The sequence below is a fragment of the Mauremys mutica genome, chromosome 24, assembly GCF_020497125.1.
Source record: "Mauremys mutica isolate MM-2020 ecotype Southern chromosome 24, ASM2049712v1, whole genome shotgun sequence".
Classification (NCBI taxonomy): domain Eukaryota; kingdom Metazoa; phylum Chordata; order Testudines; family Geoemydidae; genus Mauremys; species Mauremys mutica.
In genome coordinates, this window is record NC_059095.1 from 1869240 (window position 1) to 1887078 (window position 17839).

Genomic DNA, 17839 nt, shown 5'->3' on the forward strand with positions numbered 1-17839 from the left:
TCACACTCTGCTCCCAAGAGTCAATAGCTGCTTTCCGTCCCTTTAATGGCGGCTCTGTTACTTTTGAGGTGAGGCTGAGTAAAAGCCAATCCCTATAACTGATCAGTGCATGGTCTGTCTGTCCGGACTAGGCTGTTGCTCTGTCTGAGGGAGAGAGGAAGCTGCCGCCGGGAAGGCAATGACTGTAAATCAACTCACTGGTACTAAACTAGTCCCCACTAGCTCCCGTCCTCCCCGTCCCCCTCCCCCCCCCCAGCTGATTCACCAGAGATTTGGCTCAGCCTGGGAAATGGAACCAGGCCTGTTGCACTTCCCTGGGGCTTGTCCACCCAAGGGTCTCATCCCTTCATTAATTAACGCAACCCTGGCTGTGATAATTTCACCTGCCACTGAAATGCAGCCAGCTCTGGGGTAGAACATGGCACCTGTTGAACAGCTCACAGCAACACCACACAACAGTTTTAGGACAGGAAGTGAGAGAGAATATTGTTGGCAATTGCATTTGTGGGGGGGGGGGGCAGAGTGGGATGACTTAGGGCCCTAGTGGAATGGACTAGGCAATGATTATTGCTTTATTCTTGGTTGCTCCCAGCATCTCCCTTGGGTACTGCTCACCCAGCTGCTGTGAATCCAGGGTGCTCCTCCACCTGTCATTTCACTGATGCCCTTGTTAGTTCACTAGGAACGTGCAGGGGTGTGCACTGCTGTTCTCTGTCTCATCTATCTCACTAGCATGCTAGGAAATGCCTGGGGCCTTAAGAGTTAATCACCGGAATCAATAATCATCTCATCCAAAGGAACGCACTAAACGCCTGACTCATACACCAATGCTCAGTACTTTGTGCTCCCTCCTAACATGCTTGGGCCCTGGCTGGAGCGGGAAGATCAGAACCGTTTAGCAGAGGAAGGCAGCAGCTGGCCAGCCGTTCAGGTGCCCTTTGCAGCAGAGAGCTGCATCTGAGAGGCCTGGATATGAGATGCCGAGCTCCCTCACTCCCTGCTTCCCCTGCTGCGCGACCGGTGCCGTCCAGCTGCAAAGGTGCATCCCTTGAAGGCCACCGTGCACGCTTGGTTTGGCTGGTGTGACCAGTCAGCGCAGAGGATGTCGTACTCTGCTAATATGAGAGTGTTGGGCCTGTACCTGGGAGCATGCTGGGATTTCCTCTCCACCCAAGAGCCCAGGAAAGGTGCCTTCACCCAAACCCTCCTATCATGCATCAGCTGGTGACCCTCCAGAGCCCCGCCCGGGCCCTCTTGCAAGATGACTGCCCCATAACAGAGCATCTCTGCTAACTAGGAGACTCCAAGACAGGAGATGGGCAGGTGGCCCTGACATCTTCTCTGCCTCTGCACGCCAAGCCGGGAAATACAACGCTCCCCTGGAGGCCGCGTGACAGAGCTCTTTGGTACCATGGAGCCCCTTGCCTGGGCCCCAGGCAGGATTTGTCCAGAGGATCTACTCTCCACGGCTTTCCCTTGTCCTGTTCTGAATGACTCAAGTCACGGGGCTTCCACCACTTCCTTTGGGAGACTCCGTCTGTCCATGTTTCGGATGTGCCGATTGCCTAGTACCTAGATGATGCACTTGCCTTACAGAAAGGCACTGGCGGGGGACAGCCAGTTCTCCGCCCTTCTCTTGGTTTAGCCACCGTATCCCCCCACGCTCGGCAGACCCCACGCTAACCTGCCCCCTCCACTTTCCATTGCCTCCTTCCCGCCTCCCGCCCACCCTGCTCCAGTCCTCTCCCCGCAGCAAGTGAGCTGAGGTGAGAATTCGTGATCCCAGCCTGGCCAGCCCCAGTGCGGACTGCGCCGCAGGAGAGCAGGCCTGGCCGCACCATCCTCCCGTAACGGGAAATCCCACCGCCCAGCAGGCAGCCCCAGTGCAGGAAGGGCGGGGCCGCCGAGCGCGGGTTCGGGGCCCCCAGCAAGCGCCGACCGGCTAAACAGGGCCGACCATAGGGTGACCAGATGTCCCGATTTTATAGGGACAGTCCGGATATTGGGGGCTTTTTCTTATATAGGCTCCTATTACCCCCCCACCCCGGGGTCTGGTCACCCTAGCCCGCGAAGCCGGAAAGGCCCCAGTAATTTGTACTGACTCCCCCCCCCCCCCCCGTCCCCTGGGGTCCCTGTGGCCTTGTTACAGCCCCGCTGAGCTCCGGCTCTCCGCTTGGCCAGCCGGCCGCCCCTGCAGCAGGCGGGCGGGCATGTGGCTCGGCTCCATCCCGCCTCCCCCCGTCTCTCTCCCAGGCTCCCTCGCTCTGTGCAGAGCGCGTCACGGGGCGATTGGCACCGCGCTCCCGCTCCCCGGCTGCAGCCCCGCACTGCGAGCGGCCGGGGGGAGCCATGCGAAGGCCCGGGATGGCGGGGCCGCTGCTCGCCCTCTGCCTGGCGCTGGCATCCGCCGCGGGCCCCGGGGCTCCCTTCTCCGCGCCGCCGGGGGACATCGGCGCCTGCCAGCAGCGCTGCGGCCAGCCCCCAGGCGCAGCCCGGGTGAGTGCGGCGGATCCGAGCCCGGGCTGCTCCGCTCGGTCTCTGCCCGCCTGGGGGGGGCGGGGGGGAGAGGGACAGATTTATCGGGGGGGGGGGGAACCTGTGAGCAAAACACCGTGGGGGGGGCCGGGGGAGGCGTCCATCTTCCAGTGTCTTTGCATCGTGCCCAGGAGGCTTTCGGGGGCGGGGGGGGGGCATTGATTTGTTTTGCAAGGAGGAAGGAGGCTGATGGGTCTCGTTATTTTTTTGCAGCAGGGAGAAGGTTTGTCATGTGGAACCCCCCGCCCCCGGCTCTGCCTCTTTCTGCTTATGCGGGGCTTCGGGGCTCTGGGCTGCCAGGCTCCCCTTTGAAAGCCTGGCCCAGGGATTCCTGCCCTCGCCTGGTGCTGGGGGGGGGCGGGGGGGTCCTTTAAGGTGTGTGTGAGCGTCTTACTAAAAATAAGGGCATTCATCAAGGAGATGCTCTTTGAGGAGCGGAGGCTGCTGCCCAGGTGCGGGGGGTGGGGGCGGGCGATGGCGGACGGTGTTGATAAAATTGCTGTTCATCCATTTTATTCTGCAAGGCACCAGGTGTCCAGTTAAAGAGCAGGAGCCGGTGACTGGCTTTGGTTGTGTTATGCAGCCGGACACCTGCTTTCTTTCCCACGGCCCCCCCCGCAGCTGAGAGATGCCTGTGTAGTCCCCTCCCCGCCCCAGCCATTCCCCAGAAAACCCAGGAGTGAGAGAAAAGCACTGAATCCCTGGGGCACCTTCTCCTTCCAGCATGCATCCTCCGCAAGGGGGGAGGGAGGTGTGGGAGACTGAGAACTGTCAAACTCCTCACACACGGCATTGGATGAAGCTGTGTTAGTGCTGGAGCCAATAGTGCTCTCAGGAAATCGCTTGAGTATCTTTCGTAAGAGCTGCAGTGACAAGAACCATACAAACAATAATCATTGAAAAAAACCCAGTTCTGGCTTCTAGGCTAATAACTTCAAACTAAGGCCTGGATCAGAGTCTGCCCAGCCTTGCTGTAATAAACGTACTGAGGCCGTACATGGGCAGGTAGAAAAGGCCATCGAAGATCCATGTGACATATCCAAACCCAGCAGGGGAAAAGCCCAGGTGATTGTTTTAAAACCAGTCACATTTTCTGCTGTTAAAACCAGCTCAAGGGAGGGGGAAAATGCATGGTGTCATCAGACACTTGCCATCCATAATACACCAATAATAATAGTTTAGTTAAAAAGTAATTGAAAAACTCCCCACCCCCATTCATGGTATCCACTCTGGTCATTCATCAGAAAAGAAGAATCCGGTCTTTGTCCTCCCAGACTTGGTAACGGATCCTTTGGAACAGGATTATCTGCACTTGGTGTCGTCCCCTTTCAGCCAGAAATGGGACCGACTTTTGTTTGAGCAGCAACAACAAAAATACTTTAAAAACGCCAAGCCCAAGAGTTTTCCATGTCCTGGTCGTGTCCATTTTAGCTTTTGTTTTCTGGATTGTTCGTTTGCAATAAATAATGCTTCGGGGGAAGGATTTTCTCAAACGAACAGGAAGGCGGAGTGGGCGGGACTGGGGCTGTTCTGAGTAGGTTTTTGTGCATGTGAGAACTTGTGTTATTCTGGAATGGGAAGGCTGATTTCCAAGCCATTTGGGCTGCTTTCTGGTTAGCGATCCTGCTTTGGAGGTGAAAGTGTGGAGTCCCCGTGGGTTCAGCCACAGGAGCTGGGTGCGAATTGAAAAGATTTGGGGGGGTCTGTAACTTTATCTCTCGCAAAGACATGCTTAAAAGGTGAAACCCACTTGAAGTACATGACACATGCTGCAAAAAGGAAAAGCCTACAGCTGGCCTTAGCACCTAGCCCAAGCGTGTGAGGGCAGAACCTGGCTTGTATGGTGTTCAGCTGGTTGCAGCCACCTCGCTGCGGCTTGTGGAGACTACAGGTCCCAACATGCAACGTTCTATGGAGAGCTGAGTGCCTTTGCTGGAACACGGCATGCTGGGATCTGTCGCCTCTGCCCACTACACCTCCATGTTTAAAAAAATCAGGGCAGCTTTGGGCTGGGCTGTAGAATTCCCGGGGTTGCTTTTGCACAAGGCTTTGGCTGCCCGTGATGTAGCAGAGAATGGAGGGGACTGGATGCTGCTGCAGTCCTCTGGATGCCAGCATCTCCTTCCTGCTGGAATAACTCCTCTGAGCCAGGATGTGCATAAAGCAGTGATTTCAGGGGAAGAGCTAGTGTCTTAAAGTGTAAACTGGGCAACCTGGGCTCCTCTGGTGCATCCCCTTGCAAGTGGCTGTTTGGTTGCGGCGATAAAAGTTGTTTGTTTTAGTGACCCTGGACAGTGTGGTGTTAGGTGCATCTCCCTTTCTTAGCAAGGATGATCCTGCCCCGCTTCCATGCCCTAGGGCGTCCCTCAGTGTGCAGGCCAGTTGCCTGATACATGGCGCCTCGAAGAAGAAGTGTGAACTGGATCCTTCTAAAGGCTCATGCCGAAGGGCATCCAGCGGCGTCTCTGTTCTCCGCCCAGCATTTGAGCGTGAGAAATGCAGGGCTGCGCTCCCATTGCCTGGCACGGAGACGTTTGGGATTCAGCCCTGGTGTTCTGTGCAAAGCAGAGGTTATGAAGCTGTAGACTTAGCTAAATAGTGTGTCTTTGTCTGTCTGTCTGTCTTCAAACGCGACCATAGAAAAATACACACGGAGAGAAATACACTCCCGGGCTGGGAGGTTGCTGAACATGTCGAGCCAAAAGACAGGCTGGTAGAGATAGGAAATTTCCTTGCCCCCTTTTGGAATAAATCACTCGTGGTCTCAGAAGACTAACGGTGCAGTTCTGTGGGCTCCATTTGCCAGCCAGTGCTCAGTTATTCCTAGGCATTTTCCTTTCTTGCCCTTGTGTTAGTTCTAGGTTTACTGGCATTTAGTCTCATGCAGTGTGATCACCACGCAGGGAGAGAAGAGGAACCGCAGCCCTGCTTACAATCGCTGGTCCAGGGCCACTCTGACTTCCTGCCAAGCTTGCCTTAAAACTCACCTCTTTCACCCTCCCTGCAGAGTGCTTGGCGGTGACTGGGTCAGGTGCTTGTCTGCCTGATGGGAATATCTCCGGCCTGGGGGCTCCTGCCTGGTCTTTGTTGGGTCTGTTTGCTGTCTCTTGGCTAGAACACTGGCCTGAGACTCAGGAGATCTGGGTTCTATTCCTGGCTCTGCCACAGGCCTGTTAGATGACCTTGGGCAAGTCACTTCCTTGCTCTGTGCCTCAGTTTCCCCATCTGTAAAATGGGGGTAATGATTTCAAATCTACTCATGCAAAGAGCTAGGTAGTGGTGTAGCTACTTTACCGTGGGACAGGGACTATCCTTTTCTTACGCATGTGTCCGGCACCAAGCATAATGGGCCTTGATCCCAGCCAGGCATGATCCCAGTACACACAATATTGGTGATACTAATACTGGGGAGGGATCAATACTTCACGCCCGTGCCAAGTGCAGGGCCTGAGCTGTGCTGCCACAGAGACTCAGCTGGACGGCTGCTGCAGGTGGAAGCGTCACATAGCTGGTTTCCAAGCAGCCTCCTCAGTGGCCGTGTGGGGCAGAGGTGAGCCCAGGTGAGAGGGCTCAGCGTTGGGCTCGCCTCACAGGGCTGCTCTGCGTGATTGCCTGGCAGAATCGGGCCCTGGCAAAGACAGCTAGGCAGGGGGGAGGGGGCCGTGTGTCCTGCCCCGAACTCCCCCACTGCTGGTCAGTGATGATACGGGTGCAGGTTGCTGGGCACAGCACCCATGAGAAGAGTGCAGCAAATGGCACCCTGGTTCTTTTGCTGAAGCTGCTGTGTTTGCTGAGGCCGGAGCAGCTCTCGCTGGGGCCCGGCCCCATGGTAGGAGCCGTTTCTCTCAGGCCAGTCAGGATTCTGGGATGGGGGTGAAGGTGCCCTCAGAACTGTGCCCCCTCAGCGAACATGTGCGTGCACAGCTACACGCAGACTCCCCCACGTGCATGGGCCCACGGAGTCTGTGTGTGAGAAACGCACATCCTGTTGGCTCGGCAGGCCCATAGTTCTCGGGCAGCCGGAGGTTTCCAACATCACGCTGAGTTTTTCAGAGACACATGCGGCGCTGCAGGCTGCCCAGTGCCATGAGGGACCAGTTAGTGATGCAGAAGGCCAGCTCGGTCTCCTCTAGTCCAGGGGGTTTTCAACCTTTTGTCATTTGCGGATCCCTACAGAAATTCGAATGGAGGTGCGGACCCCTTTGGAAATCTTAGACGTGGTCTGCGGACCCCCAGGGGTCCATGGTCCACGGGTTGTAAACCACTGATCTAGCCCGTTCCCCTGGGAGCCCTGTCCCCGTTCCTTCCCTACCGTATATTCTGCATGGCAATGTCCAGCCTCGTTGTAAATGCCCAGCGAGGGGGGGGCGGGGGATGGTGCCAGCACCTAGACATAGTGCTCGGTCTTGGTGCTCGTGTTCCATTGACAGGGAGGAAGGATCTGGAGCTGGTGTCCTGGTCCCATGCAGTGGATGGCGCCCTCCCGCCCCGCCCCTTCCCTGCTGCCCCAGTCCCAGAGCACAGCTGGGTCCCCAGGGGCATTCGGGTATTTGCAGGGCGCTGGGGTGCAGCCACTGCACTGTGCGTTGTACCGGCTCCTAGCTCTCCTTTTCCTCTCTCCAGGATGCTGTGCTCAACGCCTGTTACCGAGGATGCCGGCTGTTCTCCATCTGTCACTTTGTGGATGCAAGCGCCGAGCTGAACACAACCAGAGCCGAATGTGAATCAGGTAAAGAACAGCACAGCCAATTAACTTTCCCTCTCCTCTTCTCCCACGGCCCCCTCAGTTACATTGTCCAGAAGTGGCTTCTCCACTTATTCCTGTCAGGACAGAGGTTGCTTCTGCTCCTTCTGCGCTCCCATGCTGTCCAGACAAAGTTCCATGGCCATGATGCACCGGCAGTGCAAATCCAGGCTGGCTCTGCTCGCTCCCTGGGGTAAATCCAGGCTGGCTCTGCTCACTCCCTGGTGCAAATCTGGGCCGTCTCTGCTCGCTCCCTGGTGCAAATCTAGGCCGGCTCTGCTCGCTCCCTGGGGTAAATCCTGGCCAGCTCCGCTCACTCCCTGGTGCAAATCCGGGCCAACTCCGCTCGCTCCCTGGTGCAAATCCTGGCCAGCTCCACTCGCTCCCTGGTGCAAATCCGGGCTGGCTCTGCTCACTCCCTGGTGCAAATCCTGGCCGGCTCCGCTCGCTCCCTGGGGTAAATCTGGGCTGGCTCTGCTCGCTCCCTGGTGCAAATCTGCGCCAACTCCGCTCACTCTCTGGTGCAAATCCTGGAAGATGGAGGGTCACGTGGATGCAAGGCCCCACATGAATCCATTAGGGCCGTGGCCACAGCAAAAACCAAGGGGATTAATAATGTTCCGACCGTGAGTTCAACCTCTCAAAGGGGTAGGAGAAGACAGGGGAGGATCCTCTGCTGAAGCCAACCCCCCTGCCCCCCTGCAGCTCTAGCCTCACCGCCAGGCAGCTGCGAAGATGGAAGTTTCCCGCAGCAGCGACTGAATCCCCCCGCCAGGCCGAAGGCTGTCCAGCAAGTTCCCGATGCAGTTACTATGTTACTATGTTTAAACTTTAAAGTAGTGACATTAGCAAAACACAGTTTGCAGCCTCACTGAACTGCAGCCACCTCTGGGGCAGGGCAGAGCAGCCAGTATTCAGCACCAGGGCTGGGGGACTTTTCAGCCGAGGCTATTTGGGCAACCCCCCAACTCTTGTGAAAAGTGCTCTGGGGGCTTTAGTGTCCCTGCAGAGGAGACAAGGCCTCAGTGTCTCAGGTATCTTAGGGGAGCCATGCCGCTGGGATCTCAGGATAGCTGCTTGGAACATGGGCTAACGCTCTGCTTATGGGAAATCCGGGTGTTTCCTGCTGGAAGCTGAGACCTGTCTGGGAACGTTGTGCTGATTGCCATGATTGATTAGTCTTTGGGCAGAACTGAACTAGGGCATGGAGCCTGTCAGGCAGCCCTGTGTGTGCCCAGCCCAGCCCGGGGGGTGGCTCTGGGCGGGGCGCTCTCTGAGTGACTCCGATGGGCTGGGGGACACACCCTGGAGCTGGGTGTTTGACTCAGAGTTGGGGGGGGTCTCATCCTAGTCCGGGGGGGCATTTGTCAACGTCACAGGACTTGGACTGTGACCTGCCTCTCTCTGTGCAGAAGTCCAGCCCTGGAATAGCAGTCAGGGCTGAGGAACGCTGACAGCTGCCCGTGGGAGCCCAGGGCTGGCATTGCAGGGGGCTGTGGCTGCCCAGGCAGGGCAGAGCAGCGTGGGCTGGATGAACACCCTTGCTGCGCTCTGCCTGGCTCCAGGCCGGGCTGCCAGCCCCTTGTTATCCTGAGCTCCGAATTCGCTCGTGTCCGACGGCTGCAGGGTGCCCAGGTCCTGACCGTTCCCTTCCCCTCCTGTCTTGCAGCTTGTATCGAAGCCTATGGCAGCGCCGAGGAGCAGTTCGGCTGCACGGCTGGATGCAGGAAGCAGCTGCCCGAGACGCAGAGCCGGAAAGACAAGGTTTCAGCCTCCTCTTTCCCTAGTGCCAAGGGGCTCTGCTGCCTGGGTGATGGGCCTGAAAAGAACAGATCATAACCAGGGGGGGCTGGAACAGTGTGTACAGTGCGGGGGCTGGGAGCCATTGAACCAAACTGTAACCCCTGGGTATGATGGGAACCACTTCAAGCTGGGGGGGCAGCAGCCCCCCCAGCACCTCTAGTTCCAGCACCTATGGATCATAGTGGGAGAGGAGCACCAGCAGAAGGCCCCTCCTGTCTCCGGCTCTGCCGCGCTGGCAGGGAAGCCAAGGAGCTGAAGGAGTTTCATTCTCCCACACAGGGAGCTCCCACCATGGCCCAAGGCTCCTGGGAGCAGGATTAGAGCCAGGGTCCATTCCAGGCGGGGGCTGGAAGCCAGCGAGTGCTCATCTCTCTGCCGTGCTGAGCTGACCATCTGGCCCGCAGATTGGGTGAGCTCGGCCTCTTGCCTGGGACAGCTGGGAGGAAAACCTGGCTTGATTGCACCTGGAATGGAGGCCCCCTCCCGCAGACAGAGCCCTGCCCGTTCCAGGGTCAGAGGGATTGAGGGGCAGTAACCAAAGCTCCCATTCAATGGCTGTGGCATGAGGAAATCTGGCTGGGCAGTTGCTGTCCTCAGCCCAGCTCGGGGGGATCCCCGTGGGATGGCGCAGGCAGCAGTTCACGGCGAGGAACAGGGGAGGGCGAGCTGGGTACAGGGCCGTTCCCTTCCTCCTCATGCCCTTGTTATCTCTCGGGGGCAAAGCCCAGGGAGCTCTGCCACCAGCGCCTGTCGGCTCAGGGTGCCGTGGACGTACGGAGCCGACAGGGTGCCCTGGAGGAAGACGATCCGCTGGGCAGCTGGGGAGACGGGTGCAGGGATCTGCGGATGCAGAGGAATTCGCTGTCTGATTGAAGGATAGAGGGCGAGTTTGCCCTGCCCCCTCTGTCTAGACTCTGCATCCCAGAGGTGAGTGGAGCAGAGGAAGGGCGCATGGACCTTGCATTGATTCGGTCTGGCAGGAACGCGTGGAACCCCCTTGTCCGGCAGCACGTTCTCCTCTCTTCCTTCCCCCTTCTTCCCTCGGCATGGTTCGTGCCGGCTAAAGGTGCAATGGGAAAAGGGACCCAACCCAGCTGTGTTCAAAGGGCCACAGCCGGGCCCCCCCTGGAAACGCAGCGGGTGGATCCGGCTGCATTCGTGGGAGCATTTGACCTTGTTCCCCCACTTTCTGGTGGTGGTCGGGCACAGTCCCCCAGGGGAGCTCTGCACTTTTTGGGCAGGCGATGCAGGGCTCCGGCCCCTCCTGGCACCTGTCCACGGTGCAGCGTTGGTGCCAGTGCCCTCGGGGGGGGGACCAGATTCGCCATTTCCAGAGCTGGGAGCGGGAAGCAGCACAAGGGCACAGTTTCTGGAAAGCGGCTCTAATCGGATTAGAGCTCCGTGGTCTGTCCGTCCCAGGAGGCCGAGCCTTGTGCATTGGCTCCTTCTCCAAAGTGCTTGTGGGCAGAAGGCGGGGAAGGCAGGGGCTGGGAACATCCCCATGTGAGTGAGTCACGGTGCATCTGTTCCAGAGGAAGCAGGCATCTGGGCTGCCGTGTCCTCAGAGCCAGTCAGGCAAATCAAATCATAAGCGGCAGGTTCATTGCATTGCGCTAGGCCCGTCGTTGATTTGGGCTAAGCTGGGGGATGCTGATGACTTCCCAAGATGGAAGGTTCCTACCTGTGATTATTCCAGGCTCCCTGGGATTTGACTGGCTATCCCTTTCTCCGCCTCTTTTCCTCCTTCATTTAACTGATTCAGCTTTTGCCCAAATAACTGTGTTAGCCTTTGGCCCTGGGTAGAGGCTTTCACCTTTGCAGGATGGCTTTCTGCAGTAAGGAGCAAGGATCAGGCATGGGAATACAGTGCTGCCTCTATAGCTTCTCAGCCCAGGAGCTCAAAGTGCTTTCTACTAATTAATTAATGAACCCCTGGGAGGCTGGTAACAAGCATTAAATATGGGGAAACTTAGGCGTGGAACGATCCAGTGACATGCCCACGGTTGAACACAGAATCAGTGGCAGAGGTCAGTGTTTCTCTTTGTGAGAAAGACGCCTCAGTTCCTTGGCTGTATCGGAGTGGCAGCTGTCCCTGTAAAGGGGACAAGCATCTGTCCCCGCTTCCCCTGAAAGACTGGGTGGATGAAACTCTGTGAAAGGCCAGGTCCCAAACAAGATTGCTCCCTGGCGATAGCATTCCAAACATTCCCTGATTCCATTCATTCCACCCAAAGCCTGTTTCCTTTGGATTCCTGGGCAAGCAAGCAAAGCAGATTTAGCACAATAATCAGCTACAGAACCTGACCTATTTCTTTCCTGTTTGCTCATCTGACCGTATGAGGGGCTCTGGCATTCCCAGCCTTGGAAAATGTTCTACATCCATGGCAAGGAGCAGCCAAGCAGATTCCAGCAGGGATGCTTTAAAACATAACAAACCTTGCAAAGAGCCAAGAATCTGGGGCATGGCTAAGCTGCCAGGAGAGAAACACCCTCAGCATCTCAGCTCCTCTTTAAAACATTGTCATGGGGATTTAGTGCTGGTTGAAGGAGCTGGGCTGGCAGCCACGCAGCCCCCTGTTTATCCCCAGTGCCTCCTGCCAGGGTGTATCGACTCTGAGCTCCATGGCCCGCTCAGCTTGGGGCCTTCGTACTGAGGCTGACGGTGCTGAGGCCAATGGTCCTTTGAGAAGGCACGGGTGCTTGTGCAAGGGCCCTAGGCTGAGTCCGACCAACACATTTCATGCCAGCCACTGCTCTGGGCAATACGGAGGTTAGCTGTCTTCTGTCCCCCTCACTGCAATATCTGAGAGTCTCCATGTCGTCAATGGATTAATCCTTGTAATCCCCATTGCACAGGTGGGGAAACTGAGGCACAGAGAGGCTAAGGGACTTGCCCTAGGTCACAGAAAGACTCTGTGGCAGAGCTGGGAATTGAGGCCAGGTCTCCCAAGGGCTAGGCTAGTGCTCTAACCACTAGGCCATCCTGTCACTCTCAGGAGGGTTCATAGCTCATTAAGGCCAAGAGCACTGCGGTGGGTCATTCAGCATTATCTGGTCAATAGACCTGCTTTAGAGCCCTTGAGCAGAGCCTTGAGCCCTGAACTGCCTCTCCTGTGCGCTAGAGAGCCGGGGCTGGGATGAGGCAGGATGACGCGGAGGTTCCCAGCACAGCGAGCTGGTGCTCTTCTCTTTGCTGATTTACAGAGTCTGGAGCTGCAGCCCGTGTCCTTCTCCATGTTTGACTTGGTCTCCAGCTTTTGCAACGACATCGTCAGCTCTGCCCAGAGCTTCATCTCCTCCACCTGGACCTTCTACCTGCAGGCAGATGATGGCAAAGTGGTGGTGTTCCAGGTAGGGCAGGATCACGCTGCTGAGGTCATCAGTGGCCCTGCGTGGCTGTGGGAACAGGGCATGGAACCCCATGCTTCAGGGCAGAAGCTAATGCTGCAGGTTCCCTCTTACCCCACCCGTGCCGAGCATTTCACCCATGACCAGGTATATTTGCCTTCTTGGCCAGAACCAGGAATGGGACACTGCATTAGATGGGCCAGTGGTCTGGTACAGCAGGGAGGTAGGATACTGGGCTACCGATGGAGTCAGGGTCTGGTGCTAGACTAGATTGTACCATCCAGCACTCAGACGCTGCCGAGGCGAGAGGCGCCCGAGAAGTACAACGGACAGACAGACAGACAGGCCGACTGACAAACCGGTGTCCGAGCCTTTGTGGCAAGTCCTGCGTCCCTACAATAATAACTCTATTGTTTGTATCGGGTGCGGCCGAGGATGGGCACAGACTGGGCCAGGTGCTGCCCAGACGCAGTGAGAGGCTGCCTCTGGCGGTTAATGCAGCAGGAGGGATCTGGCCCTCACTATCCCGCGTGCTTCCCCCCCATGGGCCAGTCCTGCCCCCACAGGAGGTTTTGGGGCTCAGTCACTTACTGCGTTTTGGTCCTTTTTGTTCCTTTTTGAACACGGGCCCCTCAGTCCCAGCCAGAGATCGAGTACCCGGTGCCCGAGGCGCCAGCGCCCAAGTCGGAGCTGATGGAGAAGTCCTGGCCTGCGTCCAGTCCTAACACCCTGAAGCCCCACACAGGTGAGCCAGGGGCAGTGCTTGGGCCCGTGTGGGCCAGGTGGGGCGAGGGGGCTGGGAGCTGCTGGAAAGGTGCTTCCAGCTCTGAGCCGGTTTCTCTAGAGCCTGTGGCCTCTGATTAGCCCCCCGGTACATGCACACACGCTGGGCTGAATCCTAGTGCAGGCCTGGTGTCTGCCTCTGCCGGGCTTCTACCCGAGGGGCAGATCGCCCGTCCCGCCCCATGCCCCTCCTCCACTTAGCTGGGACCAAGCTTCCACACACAGTCCTGAGGCTTCGTCCTGACCGGGGGGGGGGCATCAGGCAGCTCAGGTGCCTGTCCCCTTCCCTCTCCAGCCTCTGCCGAGGCTGCCAGCACGAGGCGTGTGCGGGTGGGTTTGAGCCGTGGACACCTGGCTGCTGGGAACCAAACTGAGAAGGCACCAAACTCACTGCGCACGGGCTCCTGACCAGTCACTGCTCTCCATTGCGACGTTCCGGGGGGCGGGCTGGGTGGTCTGTGCCCAGCCTCCTGGGGGATGGTCTCGTTCCAGGCTGCTATCAAGTAAGCCAGGTGGAGACCTTGCAGTCCTCTTTCCCCGTTTTCTACCCTCCCCTTCCTGGCCTTGGCACGCGAGCAGCTGCCCCAGCTTCACTGGGGGCCTGGGTGGGTGGTTGTGCCCAGCCTGCTGTGGCAGGGGAGTCACTTGGGTCTGGGTGTCGTCCTGCCAGGCCCCCAGGAAAAGCTGGAGAAACCCCCCCTGAAAGAGCCAAAGAGCAAAACGAAGCTCCAGCACCTGGAGACCCAACAACCAGAGCACGACTTCCTGGGCTGCATGTCCAAGTAGGTGCAGGCCTGGCCCCGCAGGGGTGAGGGGGGCAGAGGGAGAGGCAGAATGAAAAGCCCTGGCAAACTGGGGGAGGGGTATGTGAGGGGGAGGAAAGGGGACAGGGGGCTAGAAAGGGGATGGGGGATAGTGAGGTGGGGATGGGGATTTCCATTGCAGAATAAACCACTCTTGCAAAATGTTACTAGCAAGGGGTGGGGTTATTTGGTACAGGGGTGGGGCTATCTGGGTGAGGGGTGGGGTTATTTGGCCAGGGGTGGGGCTATCTGGGTGAGGGGTGGGGTTATTTGGTCCAGGGGCGGGGCTATCTGGGTGAGGGGTGGGGTTATTTGGCCAGGGGCGGGGCTATCCGGGTAAGGGGTGGGGTTATTTGGTCCAGGGGCGGGGCTATCTGGGTGAGGGGTGGGGTTATTTGGCCAGGGGCGGGGCTATCCGGGTGAGGGATGGGGTTATTTGGTCCAGGGGCGGGGCTATCCGGGTAAGGGGTGGGGTTATTTGGACAGGGGTGAGACTGCAAAGGGGATGCTCCCTGGAGGAGGCAGGCTGGTGGTAGCCAGGGAAAATCCTTCCCTTGTTGGCCCGCTCTGAGTCCTGTCTGTGCCCCCTCCACCCTGATGCCCAGCCATAAACTTGAACTCTCTCTTTGGCGGGGGGTGGTGGGGTGCTACAGGCGCTCAGGCCTTCCTCGCTGGATCCTGGCTGCCTGCCTCTTCCTCTCCATCATGGTGATGCTGTGGCTGAGCTGCGCCAGCCTGGTGACCGCCCCGGACCAGCACGTCAAGACCCAGGTACGGAGCCAGCCGGCATCCTAGGGCAAACTCAGGTGCAGATGCCACTGAGCCGGGACCGTGCGCTGAGCCCAGCCGCAGCCTGCGGGGGGGTGTCCGCGTGGGCTGGGGGCAGTTCATACCCTTGGCCTGCGTGGCACTGTCTGCTGGTGGTGACACTGAGTGGGGAGGAGAGCCTGGAAAGCACTAACAAATAACCCGTCCTCGCACATGCCCCCAGTACACCAGGGTCTGGCACGTCACAGCCTGACGTGAGCCAAGCAGTGCCTGAGACTGGTTTATTTCGAGGGGTTAAATCGTGGCGCCAGGTGGGAAATGAATCCTAGGAACTCGGGGAGCCGTGGTGATAACAGACTCTGAGCTGGGTCCCCGATGGGTGCAAACCAGCCCCCTGCCGTGATACATCCCCCCCTCTCTGCTGCCACAGCCCCCTCGTCCCCGGCCACGCCCTGTCACCTGGTGTCTGGCTCTGGCTCTCTTCCAGCCGCTGAGCATTAACGGCGATAAGGAGGACCTGGAGGACCTGGATGGCTCGACCCCCTTTTCTCTGCACCCCGTGATCGCTGTCACCATCTGCCCAGCGGACGACAACGAGGAGGCGGGGCCGCTGCCGGTCAAGGTGGATCTGGACAAAACCATCCTCTAGAGCCCCTCCCCCACCCCCCGCCCGCCTGTCATCTCCATGCCTTATTTCCTGTGAACATTTTAATGCACCCCCCCTTTGCTTTGATCTGCCTGCTCACTTTCTGCTGTTTTAAACCCCTCCCTGCACTGTGTTTGAAGATAACCATCCTGGGCCCTGGGGGGAGGGGGGCATCCACTCCCGGCCCCACCTCCACCCATTGTCCCATTGTGCGTGGGAGGGGGAATTGTTTTCCTCCCCCTGGTCACAATCCCAGCCCCAGCAGGGAGCGGTACTGAGAGGGATCTGGTCTGGGGGGGGCGGGGGGGTTCTTGCTTTGTGTCTCCGGTGCTCCAGGTGGGAGCTTTGATGAGAACAACACGGTCTGTGAGCTTGGTTGCCTGGAGTCAGATGACTGGTGGGAGCAAAGAGGGGAGCACGGGGGGGGGGGGGGCAGGGAGAGAGTGTGCCCTGCCGTGGGGGGTGGGGAGTTGGCGTGGCAGCGCCTGTCTGGAACAGGGAGCTGCGTGTGGTGGGGGACCCCTCGGGGTTCACGGCAGAGCCCTCAGCTGGCAGGCCTCAGGGCAGCTGGTTTTGCAGTGGTGGAAATAGGCAGGAAGCGGATGGGGGCTCCACGGGGAGAGGATGTGGCCGTGGGGTGGCTCCAGCTCTTGGTTCACTTTCCCTGGAGGCTGCGCGTTGGATGCGCCCTGCGGGGAGGAGATTGGCACTGAGGCTCGGGCGGACCCCGGATGCGACGCGCTGCCCCCATGTGAAGGGTTTGCGCTGCTGCAGCTCTGCTCTGTCAATTAGGGTAAATCCGGCAGGTAGACAAGGCCCAAGGCTGACACCACAGACGTGGTTTCTGTCTGGTCCTGGCCACCCCGTGCTTGGTGCAAGGAGCAAGGAGGAGCCTGGCTCTGGGCCAGATGCCGAGGAAGTTCCCTCTGGGGCTGCTCTAATAGCGGTGGGGGGGGGACCCCCGTGGGGAGCTATTTGGAACGCCCTGCAGCCCGTTCACGCCAGATCTCCAGGTTCCCCAGTGGGGATGCCGCTGCTGTGGAAGGGCTGGGTGGCAGGCCCCTATGCCGGCGTTGGAGCCAACTCAAGCCATTTCCCAGCTTGGCACCTCGCCCCATCCCCGGCCCTCTAGCACCAGCTCCCATAGGCTCTATGGCATAGAGCGTCAGGGCAATTCCTGAGCCACACCCCAGGGTGCCCAGACAAGACCTCCCAATTCACCTCCTTTTGATTGTGCTCCTGTGGCCAGGCGTGGGGTGGGGAGCCCGTCTCACGGACGTTCCATATCCCTTGACTTCACGTCTCATTCCCTTGCGGTTTTGTCGTGCTGGCGTGGGCCGCTGTCCCCGGGCACTCTGCATGGGCACTCGCGCTGAGAACACCCTTCTGCAGCGGAGGGAAATCCGCTCATCTGTCCATTCGCCTAACGCTGTCTGTATAGATTAACTTATTACCTAGGACTCCCTACCCTTGGGTTTGAAAGCTGTATCTCTATTGACCCTTTACTTTGATGCTGCCTTGGTTTCCACTGGATCCCGTAGGTTGTTATTGCAAAGAGACTCTTTCATCCTTCCCCCCTTCTAAGTTCTGTATCGTTCTGTATCACTTTAACGTGTGCAACATATCTGTTTTTTGGAGAGGGGGAGGGCAATTTGGGGAGGGGGCGGGGATATTTTGTGTACGTGCTGGGATCCATCCCACTATTTTTCATGATAGCTTTTCGGCAGATCAGCTCAGTGAGGTGACGTTTGTAGTATTGTCCTGGCAGGTGTGTTCGAGCCAGCTGGGCCTCTCTGCCTTTCGAGTCAGCCATTAACGATCCCGGAGCGGAAAGCCCCTCGCAGCTGCGGCTCCAAGGGAAGCTGGGTTGAAATGGGGCGGGGGGGACTGGAGAGTCGTCCGGGGATCCGTGTGTGTCCAGATTTGTTGGAGAGAGCTGGTTTGTTGTTTTTATCTAAAAAAAACTGTGACAGGAGCGTGGAGCAGGCTGGGAGGGGTGGGGAGAAATGGAAATAAAGGTTTGTAAAAGAATCAGCAGGGCCTGTGGCTTTATTGGGGTCACCGTGGGGAAGGGGGCAGCGGCTCTCCATGTTGGTGCACACCCACGGGGCATGCAGTGAACCAGCTAAACTCTTCTGTACCCCACCCCCCGCCCCACAGGCAGGGGACGTCTCCGCAGAGCACAAACAGATATTTTCTTGGTAGGGAAACTGCCCCCACCCCCAAACCCAACAAGAAGCAATTCCTACTCAGGCAGGGGGTGGCAGGGGTTTATGGGCCCAGGTCCTCGATGCCCTGGGAGGCCAAGGAGCACCGTGTTCCCCTGCCTGCCCTTCGTGGGAGCAGCTGCCTCATTTTACTCTGCAGCCGGCGCTTTGCCAACAGGAATGGTCAGAGCTCAGTGTGCTG

General features: G+C 58.3%; 1 protein-coding gene across 5 annotated transcripts; it reads left to right on the forward strand.

The window, feature by feature from the left end:
* The first annotated feature begins 2259 nt into the window (after positions 1 to 2259).
* TMEM59L (transmembrane protein 59 like) lies at positions 2260 to 17458 on the forward strand. Of its 5 annotated transcripts, none has more exons than XM_044998846.1 (9): positions 2260 to 2496; positions 7159 to 7264; positions 8949 to 9043; positions 12287 to 12433; positions 13058 to 13175; positions 13884 to 13995; positions 14646 to 14787; positions 15272 to 15406; positions 17199 to 17458. In XM_044998846.1, the coding sequence occupies exons 1-9, from the start codon at positions 2350 to 2352 to the stop codon at positions 17244 to 17246; spliced, it is 1050 nt and encodes a 349-aa protein (XP_044854781.1). In that variant the 5' UTR covers positions 2260 to 2349; the 3' UTR covers positions 17247 to 17458. The 5 variants fall into 5 exon arrangements, with proteins under 5 accessions (XP_044854781.1, XP_044854782.1, XP_044854783.1 ...); XM_044998847.1 differs by having other exon boundaries at positions 2263 to 2496; positions 13067 to 13175; XM_044998848.1 differs by having other exon boundaries at positions 2264 to 2496; positions 14670 to 14787.
* The last annotated feature ends 381 nt before the right edge of the window (positions 17459 to 17839 follow it).